Here is an 11,482-nt window from a genome sequence, read left to right on the forward strand (position 1 = left end):
TTGGTGGAAAAAAATCTGTTATCACTGAGTTATTTGCAGTTGTGGAGGGGGGAAGGTTGATGGAAGATGGGGGGTGGGAGGGCGAGAGGAGGACTGGGGGAGGGTCTGCGGGGGGAGGGGAGTTACAGGGGGTTGATGGGGGAAGAAGGGCGGATTTGAAATTCGTAGAACAAATCCCAGTGACCTGCGAATGTCCAAGAATTTTGTCTGCATACTTCGCTGTCTGTTGGCCTTCGGGCTTCAGAAGCGAAAAGAACAAAAATTTAAAAGGCAGCTTTGGAATAAACAATATAGCATTTTCCGTGAAGTAATCGTTTTATATAAAAGGAAATATCGCCTCCTCAGTTTCATTCAGCGGTGCCAAAAATGTTATAAATGAGAGACCCGCCAACTTTCAGCGAAGAATGCCAGGCACTGTACTTAATAAAGTGAGGCTACAGAAGTTCATTATGGATGTTGCAATCTTTTTTATTCTGCGAAAAGAGAGAAGGGGGGAGAGAGAGAGAGAGAGAGAGAGAGAGAGAGAGAGAGAGAGAGAGAGAGAGAGAGAGAGAGATTGGAGCCGAGGAGACTGAGAGACAGACAGAGGCACACAGGACAGAAACTGGGGAGTCTCCAGGCCGGGGAGGAAGGAGGGGGGCCAGACCGCCTACGTCGGCGCCCCCGCTCCAGGCTCCGACTCCAGACGCCGCGAAGTGAAAGGGGAGAAAAGAAAGGGAGAGGGCGAGGCTGTGCCGGGGGTGGGGGGGGTGGGGAGACCGGGCCTGAGGTGTTAAACATTTTTGTTTGCTTCTGACTCTCCCAGACCAAGGGCCGCGTCTCGGCAGCGCTCTGCCAGGGTGGAAGGTGCCGGGGCCGGGGTTCCTAGCAACACCTCTGGGCTAGGGGTGGCCGCAAAGTCAGGCACGCACAGACGCAGACACAAAACCTCGCGGGTCCTGCGCCCAGGCTGCGGGTGCCCGGAACCGCCGCGAGGCCGACGCGCTCCGACCCGACCTGGGTCGGGATATTTGGGCAGCCTGGGGCTCTCCGGGCGTTTGCAAAGTCTCTTTGGAGCGGAGGAGAGGCAGCACGGAGACAAACTCCCGGGTTCCCCCGCTTCCCCCGCCGCCGCCTCCAGCGCCCCCACCGCGCCCTCCCTCTCACACTCGCGCGCGCACACACACTCACACACACACCCGCCACCCCGGGCGCGCCGGCGCTGCCGGCGAGCGGCGGCGAGCAGGACTTGAAGTGGGTGTTCTTCCCCACTCCCCACCCCCGACGCGTCGCCCCCAACCCCCGCCCCGGTCGCCTTCCCCCTCCCTCTCGCTCCTACGCAAATAAGAACTCGCCGATTCCCCTCCAGCCGTTTTGATTTCGGGCATCTCCGAAAGATAATTGGGAAGGGTTTCCAGAAGGTGGGAAATGTCACCTGATTCACACTGAACTTTTAAAAGCTCCCCACCCCCAAGGAGCCGCGCACACCCTCGCTCGCGGCCGCCCTCCCACAGCCCCACACACTGGGAGACCGCCCACCGCAAACCGCGGAGACCCCCGTCTAGATTTAAAGCGCGGCTGCGCCCGGCTTCTGACGTCCATTGAATCGCGCGGGCGGCCGGCGGCGAGCGCGGGGCTGCGCCAGGATCGCTGCGCCCTCCGCCGCTGGCCTCTGCGACGCGCGCCGCTCTTCCGAGCCACCCGCCGCCGCGCCGGCTCCCCGCGCCGCAGCGCTCCTCGCCCCGCGCCTGCCCCCAGGATGGTCCGCGCAAGGCACCAGCCGGGTGGGCTTTGCCTCCTGCTGCTACTGCTCTGCCAGTTCATGGAGGACCGCAGTGCCCAGGGTAAGCGAGGGGGGATGCGCTGGGGAGGCTCGGCTGAGAGCAGAGGGTCGACTTTTCTGTGGTCTCCACTTGGTCTGTTCTGAGCAACGCTGCTCTCGGAAGATGTTGGACCAACTTGGGGACTACGGGATGGAGAGGAGTGGGAAAATTGTGGGCAAAGACACTTTAGGACTGGAAACGGAGTTTGGAGCTCGGTTATCTTGAAAAAGGAAAGGGAGCGAGCTGGGGTCTTAGTAGTTAGGGTTAGATGCTCTGGCAGATCTAAAGTTCTGGCCATGATAACTTTAGATGTGATCTCCTCAGTTTGGCTCTGAAGAAGGAGAACAAGTATCAGTAGTAGCCTGGAGATTTCAGTCGACCCATTTGCAGTCTCATCTCTCTCCCTGCCACATCTTTTGGATACTTAAAAAAAAGAAAGAAAGAAAAAGAAAAAAGAAAGAAAGAAAAGAAAACCTGGGGGGTTGGGGGACAGATACTGAATTTCTTTGGTGACTGGGGGACGTAGTTTCAGAAACTTTGCCCAAACTTGGAAATGTGGGTGCTGAAAATTTTGAAGGGAATTAGCTTTCTGCCTAGTGGATGCTTCTTCCAACCCCATCCCCCATACTCGCAAAAAAAAAAAGAAAGAAAAAAGAAAAGCCAAATTATTACCCCAAAGTGCTTTGAGCACTTTGAGTTTTTTTCCCCTCTGCTTCATTCTTCTTTCTGACTCTTAGCTTTCTGTAAAACAGTGAGCAGCCCATAACTGACTTAAATTCTGAAATGGGTTAAGAGCAAATTTCTGAAGCTTGCCTTTTAAAAATAGATTTGTTTATTTTCAATTAGTCTTTGGGCAGAATGTTTAAAATAATAATAGCAGCTTGCGATCCAATGATTGTTAAAGTCTTATTGGTGATTAATGAGAAGTCTTACCGACCCAAATGCGAACATTAAAAAGGGGGAAGAGGGAGAAATCACTTGCAAATACTTCTTGCTAGGTATGAGATAGGTACATATAACCGTGAAATGGTAGGAAGCCTCCTCCCCCACCCCCCTTAAGGCATTACTTTCCCTGCTTCAGCGTTAACATTTTAAGTATGTTGTAAACTGCCCTCCTGGGCACTGCCCCTCGCCGTCTGCAAGTCTCTGCGCTGGGTTGCCCGCCTTTAGGGGAGAGGCTTTGCCTGGTGCCCGGACGTAGGCGCAGAGGAAAGCAGCCCTCGGAGATTTCGAAAGATCGCGGTGGCCGCGGGCGTGCTCGGGTCTGGCAGATTGCAAAACGGGCCCGTCGGGCGGGCTGCGCCTGGAGGCCGCGCGGGGTAGCTCCGGGCTGGGCCGGGTTGCTTTTTGCTTTCATTTTTCAGAAGTGCCTTTTGCTTGATCTGTTTCTCTCTCTCTCTTTCTTTCTTTTCTTTCTTTCTCTCTCTCTTTCTTTTCTTCCTTTCTTTCTCTTTCTTTTCTTCTCTTTCCTTCTCTCTCTCTCTCCGCCCCCATCTCTCTCCTCTCCTCTCCTCTCTCTCATTCTCTTACTTTCTTAACCCCTGTCACAAATAATTCCTGTACCGCCTACATGAAACCAACATGTAAAAACATACGTCGCATCCTGTTTTTGTCAGGTTCTTTAATCTGCTCTTCGAGTCTCTGCAGGTTATGAAATGGGACGAATAAAAGTAAACAGTCTAGTAAAAGTCAGTGCAAGCTGCACGTGTTGTGTCTGGGTCACTGGTAACTGACATTGATATGGCTGGGGCGCCCTGTCTTCTCCCTTTCTCCCTCCCTCCCTCTCGCCCACCTCCCATCTCTGTGATCAGGGCTTCCCCCACCCCCCCCCCCGCTTCTTTATCCACCCTTCCACCCCTTTCGATTTATTTCCTACTTTTCTCCCGCGTCTCTCTCACTTCCCCTCCTCCACGCTCACCCCCTCCCCATCCCCGCCAGGTCTCCTTCGCTCGCCACCTCGCCACCTCGCTCTCCCTGCCTTGCTACCGCTCACCGCTCACTGCTCACTCACCCACCTCCCCACCCCGTCTCTTCACAGCTGGGAACTGCTGGCTCCGTCAAGCGAAGAACGGCCGCTGCCAGGTCCTGTACAAGACCGAACTGAGCAAGGAGGAGTGCTGCAGCACCGGCCGTCTGAGCACCTCATGGACCGAGGAGGACGTGAATGACAACACACTCTTCAAGTGGATGATTTTCAACGGGGGAGCCCCCAACTGCATCCCCTGTAAAGGTAGGACTCCTTCTTCCCGACTTCCAGGCCCTCAGTAGAGGGCGTCTTACCCTTAGCTTCCCCACTACCTGACTGGGGTTTGGGAGTAGGAGAGCTTTGTTCGTGGGCTTCCCCTTTCTGTCCCTTGCCCTGGTAAGCCGTGCAGACTCGAATTCTGCCTGTTACAGGCTGTAGGTAAAACACCCCAGACTTCTTAGCCAAGTGTGGTGGTGAAGCCCACCAACCTGTGCCCCTTGATGAGAGAAATCTGGGTTTGGGGCACAACCGAAGGTCCGCACTCTTTCATCAACTCCCAATCTTCTAGGAGAGAGCCTGGGGCCCCTCCAGCGCAAACTCAGGGCTGCATGATTGCGCAAGGCACCCGAAGCCCTCCTGGCTGACCTGCAGACTGCCTGGCTCTGGTTTTTAATCCATGCCTGTTTCCAACTCACAGAAACGTGTGAGAACGTGGACTGTGGACCTGGGAAAAAATGCCGAATGAACAAGAAGAACAAACCCCGCTGCGTCTGCGCCCCGGATTGTTCCAACATCACCTGGAAGGGTCCAGTCTGCGGGCTGGACGGGAAAACCTACCGCAATGAATGTGCACTCCTAAAGGCAAGATGTAAAGAGCAGCCAGAACTGGAAGTCCAGTACCAAGGCAGATGTAAAAGTAGGTCCTACCCTGTTGAGCAAGACTGGATCTGTCCCCTCCTCCAGCTTTGTACCTAAAGTAGACCCTCTAGGAGACCTCTGGGGGATGGTGTAGTCCACAGTAAGAGCCTGATAATAATAATACTGAAACCAAAAAGGAGTCCTTTTCTAACTTCTAGAGACTCATTAAGAACACTGAGGGGACCAACCTAGAGTCATAGATTCTCTCTTGGAAACTACAGGGCTCCCAAAATTGCCTTTTGAAAGCTGGATGCTTCAGTGTCATGATTGCCTTGGTAACTTCAAGTGCTCGCTCCCTAAGCACTAGAAGGTACCTATTCATGTGTGTTTCCTTCTTTGTTCCAGAGACTTGTCGGGATGTTTTCTGTCCAGGCAGCTCCACATGTGTGGTGGACCAGACCAATAATGCCTACTGTGTGACCTGTAATCGGATTTGCCCAGAGCCCACTTCCTCTGAGCAATATCTCTGTGGGAATGATGGAGTCACCTACTCCAGTGCCTGCCACCTGAGAAAGGCTACCTGCCTGCTGGGCAGATCTATTGGATTAGCCTATGAGGGAAAGTGTATCAGTAGGTATTCCGGATTGAGGAAGGAAAAAGAGAAAACAGGCTAGTTCTAGTATTAAACTGTGGGGTTAACAAATAAGTAAGCCCAAGGCATCCCAAAACACCATAGGGAGAAATATGCTGCAATTTGGGCTCTGTTATGACCACAGCATTCCTCATGGAAACCGTTGTCTTCTGGAGGCATTGACACATATATTCAAATGCCAGCAGGAAGCAAGAAACAGTATTCCATCTTAGAAAACTTAGAACTCACTCAATTTTACACATTTTTTTAAGTGCCAGACTTGCTGGAAGCGAAAAATAATTACTTAGCAGTTCCAGAAATCTGTTATCAGATTCTAGTAATTAATGGAATTCTTTCATTTGTAAAAGATCCCACTTGTGGGAAATAATAAGATACATATTTAACTCAAGAATATTGTAAAATCCTGTTCTAAAAAAATACTATTTTAATGCACTAATGTAGTATGTAAGAAACTGCAGAGGTTTTGTGTGTGTGTATGTGTGTATGCATTTGAGTTTCAGTTTTATTATCCAGCATTTTTGCTTAATATCTCCATTATCCCCATTAGTAATAAGATATAAATTATGTTTATATTTATTGATAGAGGACTAGAGAAAGGGAGAAAAGGGGGATATGGGGAAATCAGTTTACTCATCACAGATGTATTATATCCTAGAAGCAAAGTCCTGTGAAGATATCCAGTGCACTGGTGGGAAAAAATGTTTATGGGATTTCAAGGTTGGGAGAGGCCGGTGTTCCCTCTGTGATGAGCTGTGCCCTGACAGTAAGTCGGATGAGCCTGTCTGTGCCAGTGACAATGCCACTTATGCCAGTGAGTGTGCCATGAAGGAAGCTGCCTGCTCCTCAGGTGTGCTGCTGGAAGTAAAGCACTCCGGATCTTGCAACTGTAAGTGTGATTTTTAACCTTGCTGCCATTTAAGGCTTTCCCAGGCAATCCCTAGGGAATGGACACTTACAAAGCTCGCAGATCTCCCACATAAATTCATTTCTGTTCAAATTAGGAAGCTGCTAAGTATCACCAGCAATTCAATAATCCACAGAAAAATTCTCTGCAATGTTTCTTGGCTTTTAGGATTTATCCGGTGATCATCAATGGGGTTGCCTCTAAAAATCTATTTCCAGTTGTTTTCCCCTATTTCTTGTGCTTTGGTAGTATGCTTTGCTGTTTGCTTTATTAACATTTGAATCTAAACTAACTGCTTCAAAAGTTTTTTGTTTTTGTTTTTTTTTTTTTCCAAAGACAGCTTCATATTATCATACATGGGCTGCTGCTTTTTGCAGTTGCCTCTACTAACTCTGAATTAAGGACCCAAAGCAGTTATACCTAGAACACAAGAGCGCTTTTTATCTAATTTCAGGAATCTGCCCGTAAAACCTGAGCCATTGATTCTTCAGAACTTTCTGCAGTTTTTGACTTCATAGATTATGCTTTAAATTTTTTTTTAACTTATTGCATAACAGCAGATGCCAAAAACAAAAAAAGCATCTCACTGCAAGTCACATAAAAATGCAACGCTGTAATATGGCTGTATCAGAGGGCTTTGAAAACATACACTGAGCTGCTTCTGCGCTGTTGTTGTCCGTATTTAAACAACAGCTCCCCTGTATTCCCCCATCTAGCCATTTCGGAAGACACCGAGGAAGAGGAGGAAGATGAAGACCAGGACTACAGCTTTCCTATATCTTCTATTCTAGAGTGGTAAACTCTCTACAAGTGTTCAGTGTTGACATAGCCTTTGGGCAAAGAAAAAGAAAAAAGAAAAAAAAGAAAAATATATTGTCCATACTGTAAATAAGTGTATGCTTATTTATTTGGGGGGAAAACTATACATTAAAGGACCTTTGTCCTAAAGCTCTCTCCCAGGCCACCTTGTTACTCATTGGACACGGAGAGGCATTCATTGTGAGGTCTACTGGATGAGGCCCATAGTTGAGACTTGTAGACATTTATTTATACTGTGTCATGTTTTATAATTTATACATAAAATGTCTGGTTGACTGTATACCTTGTTTTTGAAGAAATTTATTCGTGAAAGGAAGAGCAGTTGTTATTTATTGTGAGGTCTCTTGCTTGTAAAGTAAAAGCTTTTTTTCCTTGTAAACCATTTAAGTCCATTCCTTACTATTCACTCATCTGTCTCCCTTCATTTCACTGTTAGACTCTTTTCCACTTTCAACAAACTTGCATGTCAGTTTCTGTCATGTTTATTTATTGGATTCTCTGCTGCCTGATCTGTACATACATGATCCCTCGGGTTTTGTTTACAAGGAACCTTGACTGACCAAAAGGCATTATAACTCTTACTCAAATACAAGGTACAGAGGATAAGCATCTTTGAGGAAACTCCTACTTCAGTTCTTTTGTTATGATGAAGACATTTGTGAGAGAGGAGATGATTAGAATTCTAGTAATGTACTTTTAATATGTTACAGATACAAAGAAATGATGTGGGTGTCAGGAGACTAAAGGATAGTGAAGGCTACACATTCAACCTTTTGTTAGGTGTTTCCTTTAAGCTAGTCAGCTGTACCTTTTAAATTAGTTCTTTTTCAACCAATGTGTCACTAAAAGTTTTATCAAAGCTTTATCAGTTCAAGTTTCTTGCTTTTCATAATACTTTTTTCGATGCAATTTTATATTTTCAAACATGGCAAGTTAAAATATAAATTCATTTAAATATATAGTTTTGTACTTTTCTACCATGTAAATGTGCAATGTATATAAAAATTATAATGTGTATTTGTAAATAAATGATGAGTGAAAAAATAAAAAATTTTAAAAAGCCAATGGTTTCAATTCCTGATGATGCAAAAGAAGTTATTTGGACTTTTGAGTAAAAATGTGTATGATACCCTTGCTGAGGAATGTAGCTATCTCTGAAATTACATGACCAGGGCAGTAGAAGCTCCAGAGTGAGGTTAGTTATAGATCACTTCACTGGAGTTTGAAAGATAAAGGGATCTGAGGTCTAGAAACCCCACTGTAAGCGTAGCATATACCTGTCACTAACCAGAGAAGGAACAGACTGTAGATGTGGGTTCTTTCCCGCAATATACCAAGGCTAATATTTCCTCTTTAAAAGCACCATCATTTTAGCTGTCCTTGTTGCAAGCTCATCACCATAGCCAGGGACACCCTTTATCTTACTTTCCTATAAATACAGTGCAGTTTCAGTCTTCTAAAACACAACACACATCACAAGGAAAGGTGATAACAGACATAATATTTGACAAGCACATTCTAGAAATCAGAATGTCAGCTGCAGAAGTAGGCATTACAGTGTTGGAATGCTAGGGACTTGATGAGGTGGGAATGGGGTAGAGGTGAATTTCCACGATGATACCCATGGTTTATGGGGATCAAATAATGTCATTCGTTGTAAGAGAAAATGTATCAATATTTCACAGTTTAGACACTATTAGAGCTTCAGAATGGTGTTTAGGACATCAGTCAATGGTCCCTGTAATACATGCGAATACATAACTAGATCATAAGCATAAGTTTCCAATTCATTGTGTGCTACATATTCAAAGCCTAAATATATTAAAAATATCAAAGAAGTACAAGATGCAAGCCTCAGACTGGCATTTGGGCCATCATTCAGTAGTACCTATAATATGTTGTAATGCATAAGAATACATAACTAGATCATCAACACAAGTTTCCAATTCAATTCCAATTCCAATTATGTACTTACATATTCAAAGCCGAATTATATTAAAAATATCAGAAATTTAAGATGTAAAGTATCAGGACTATGGGAGGGAAAGAGCAAAGTATAGTCAATATTGCCAACATTGCTAAACAATAATAAACATATCATTTCCTTCAAACACCATGACCCGGTTCTTCTTAAAAGTGTATCCCTTTTGTGAAAAGCCTCTTTAATATGAATAGTCATTCAAAATTGTTGCCAGAGACTGTTGGCTCTCAACTGTGGCCACCTAATGAGAAATTTGGTGGAGGTAGAGGAACCCCTTCAGTAGACAGTTTGTATAATGATTAGGGCCCTGTTGGATCTTACTACCTTTCAGCCCTGTGTTCCCAAAAAGGGAAAGAGAGGTGCAGAAAACAAACAGGCTGCCATTAACTGCAAGAAGACAAGCGTCGTAACTTCTCCAGTGTAGATTAGCTACTGGCTTGCCACTAGAGAGAGGCTCTCGGGAAGGGAAAGAGGGACAGGCAGATATAGTTTCACAGCCCTTCCTGGAGTTGATTTGTTGCTTGATCCCGGGATGCTACAGATGCTTTAAAGCTGCCGTTGACGATCAGAGTAAAAACGTCAAATTTAACAGGCACCGATGTGTGTCTTGGCAAGGGGAAGTGATAAAATCAACAGCTTGCCTTTTAAAAAACATCCAGATTATTTATTTAAAATTTTTATTCCAAATTTGTCAGCATCAATCATTCCTCTTAAACACTAGACAGTATCTCATTTTCCTCCTTGGAGTTTTCCACTTTTCCAGTCACCTAGTATTACACTTATTAGTACCAAAAAAATAGAAATCGCTTTTAAAATTAAAAGTAGATTAATATCTTTAGACTGTTGTTAGAATTTCAACGATGGCCCAAAAAAAGTCTAATTCACATGCATATAGTGTAATTAATAGAATGGAAATACAAAATATAAATTAATAATAAAAGATCTGTCAGAAACCGAATTTAAACTAAAATGTTTATATACTACAAGGGATATGATTCCTCAAGTATAACAAAAATAAAGTCTGGCTAATTAAAGTTACTCTCAAATGGGATAGCTAAATGCAGGACCCGACCTTTGATCAGATCTTGTTCCTAAGGAAAATAATGCTGTAAATAACAATACTGGGCCAATTGATAAAATCAGAATACTGTCCAAAGATTGAAATGTTGCCTCAATGTTAAATCTACTAAAATTTGATTACTGTATTGTGGTTATGTGAGAGAATACTCTTTGACTCAGGAAATACACACTAAAATATTTTGGAAAAAGGGCCACAATGTATAAAACTTACTCTTAAATGACTTCGAAAAATAATTATAGGTTTTATTATTTTTTTCACATGCATGCAAAGAGGGAGTACATGAATGATAAAGGAAATGGAATAAAATGTTAACAATAAGCAAATCTGAATAAAAGTTATAGGCTGTTTTTAGCACTATCTTTATTTTTGCAACTTTCCTATGAGTTTGAAAATATTGCATATCCAAATAAAAAGCTAATGCTTTTTTTTAAAAAAGTCATTCTCAGGAAGGAGAGATGCACAGCAAACTGCTTCTCCCCATTATCTGGGAAAAGAATGAACTATCGGAGTCATTTAAAAAATGGTTTTGTATGATCAAAAGACTGGAAAACAATTCCAGTGACTTTAGCAAGGCTGCTTGGGGAATTCACATGTGCAATGAAAGAATTCCTAACACTTAAACCATGCCCAAACTGAGAAACAGCCTTTTCTATAATGATCTTTAAATTTGGAGTGATTAGTACCTTCACTGTAACACTCCAAACACCCAACACCCTCATTCTCCCCACTGCTTGCTATATATTATTTGACAAGCAGTTTAATCCCTATGTACTTCAGTTTCCTCATCTATGTAACCACAACAATGAAAGTCTCTCTCTCATTACAATGTTGCGAGGATTAAAAGAGATACAACATGTAAAGTGCTTAGATTTGTGCCTGGCACTTAAAAAACAGTCAGAAAATAAGTGTCCCCTAATATTATAATAACTACGATTAATTAGGGCCGGGTGCGGTGGCTCAAGTCTGTAATCCCAGCACTTTGGGAGGCCGAGACGGGCGGATCACGAGGTCAGGAGATCTAGACCATCCTGGCTAACACAGTGAAACCCTGTCTCTACTAAAAAAAAAAAAAAAATACAAAAAACTAGCCGAGCGAGGTGGCGGGCGCCTGTAGTCCCAGCTACTCGGGAGGCTGAGGCAGGAGAATGACGTAAACCCGGGAGGCGGAGCTTGCAGTGAGCTGAGATCCGGCCACTGCACTCCAGCCTGGGCGACAGAGCGAGACTCCGTCTCAAAAAAAAAAAAAAAAAAAAAAAAAAAAAAAAAAAAAAAAAACTACGATTAATTAAAGAAAAAAGGTGGTATAATAACTCGTCAATCAAACCTTACCTTGAAAATACAATGAATGAGAGGAACTTCTTCTGTAGACAGTTTGCATAGTGATAAGTAAGCCCCAGTTCCCTGATGCTCCAAAGGCAG

The 11,482-nt window shown here is 44.6% G+C and overlaps 1 protein-coding gene across 4 annotated transcripts; it reads left to right on the top strand.

Annotated features, from left to right (window-relative positions):
* Positions 1 to 737: 737 nt before the first annotated feature.
* Positions 738 to 8,066, top strand: FST (follistatin). Of its 4 annotated transcripts, none has more exons than XM_001095829.5 (6): positions 738 to 1,823; positions 3,841 to 4,032; positions 4,466 to 4,684; positions 5,032 to 5,256; positions 5,934 to 6,164; positions 6,899 to 8,066. In XM_001095829.5, exons 1-6 carry the CDS (start codon positions 1,739 to 1,741, stop codon positions 6,979 to 6,981), a joined length of 1,035 nt encoding a protein of 344 aa, XP_001095829.2. In that variant the 5' UTR covers positions 738 to 1,738; the 3' UTR covers positions 6,982 to 8,066. The 4 variants fall into 4 exon arrangements, with proteins under 4 accessions (XP_001095829.2, XP_014995557.1, XP_014995558.1 ...); XM_015140071.3 differs by having other exon boundaries at positions 742 to 1,823; positions 6,637 to 8,066; XM_015140072.3 differs by having other exon boundaries at positions 742 to 1,823; positions 5,937 to 6,164; positions 6,637 to 8,066.
* Positions 8,067 to 11,482: the final 3,416 nt, after the last annotated feature.

This window comes from Macaca mulatta, chromosome 6 (assembly GCF_049350105.2).
Source record: "Macaca mulatta isolate MMU2019108-1 chromosome 6, T2T-MMU8v2.0, whole genome shotgun sequence".
NCBI classification, from domain to species: domain Eukaryota; kingdom Metazoa; phylum Chordata; class Mammalia; order Primates; family Cercopithecidae; genus Macaca; species Macaca mulatta.

Coding starts and splice junctions, on each gene's coding strand:
- FST (XM_001095829.5), top strand. CDS start 1,739: ATGGTCCGCGCAAGGCACCAGCCGGGTGGGCTTTGCCTCCTGCTGCTA. Junction 1,824..3,840: donor GGAGGACCGCAGTGCCCAGG/GTAAGCGAGGGG, acceptor GTCTCTTCACAG/CTGGGAACTGCTGGCTCCGT. Junction 4,033..4,465: donor CAACTGCATCCCCTGTAAAG/GTAGGACTCCTT, acceptor TCCAACTCACAG/AAACGTGTGAGAACGTGGAC.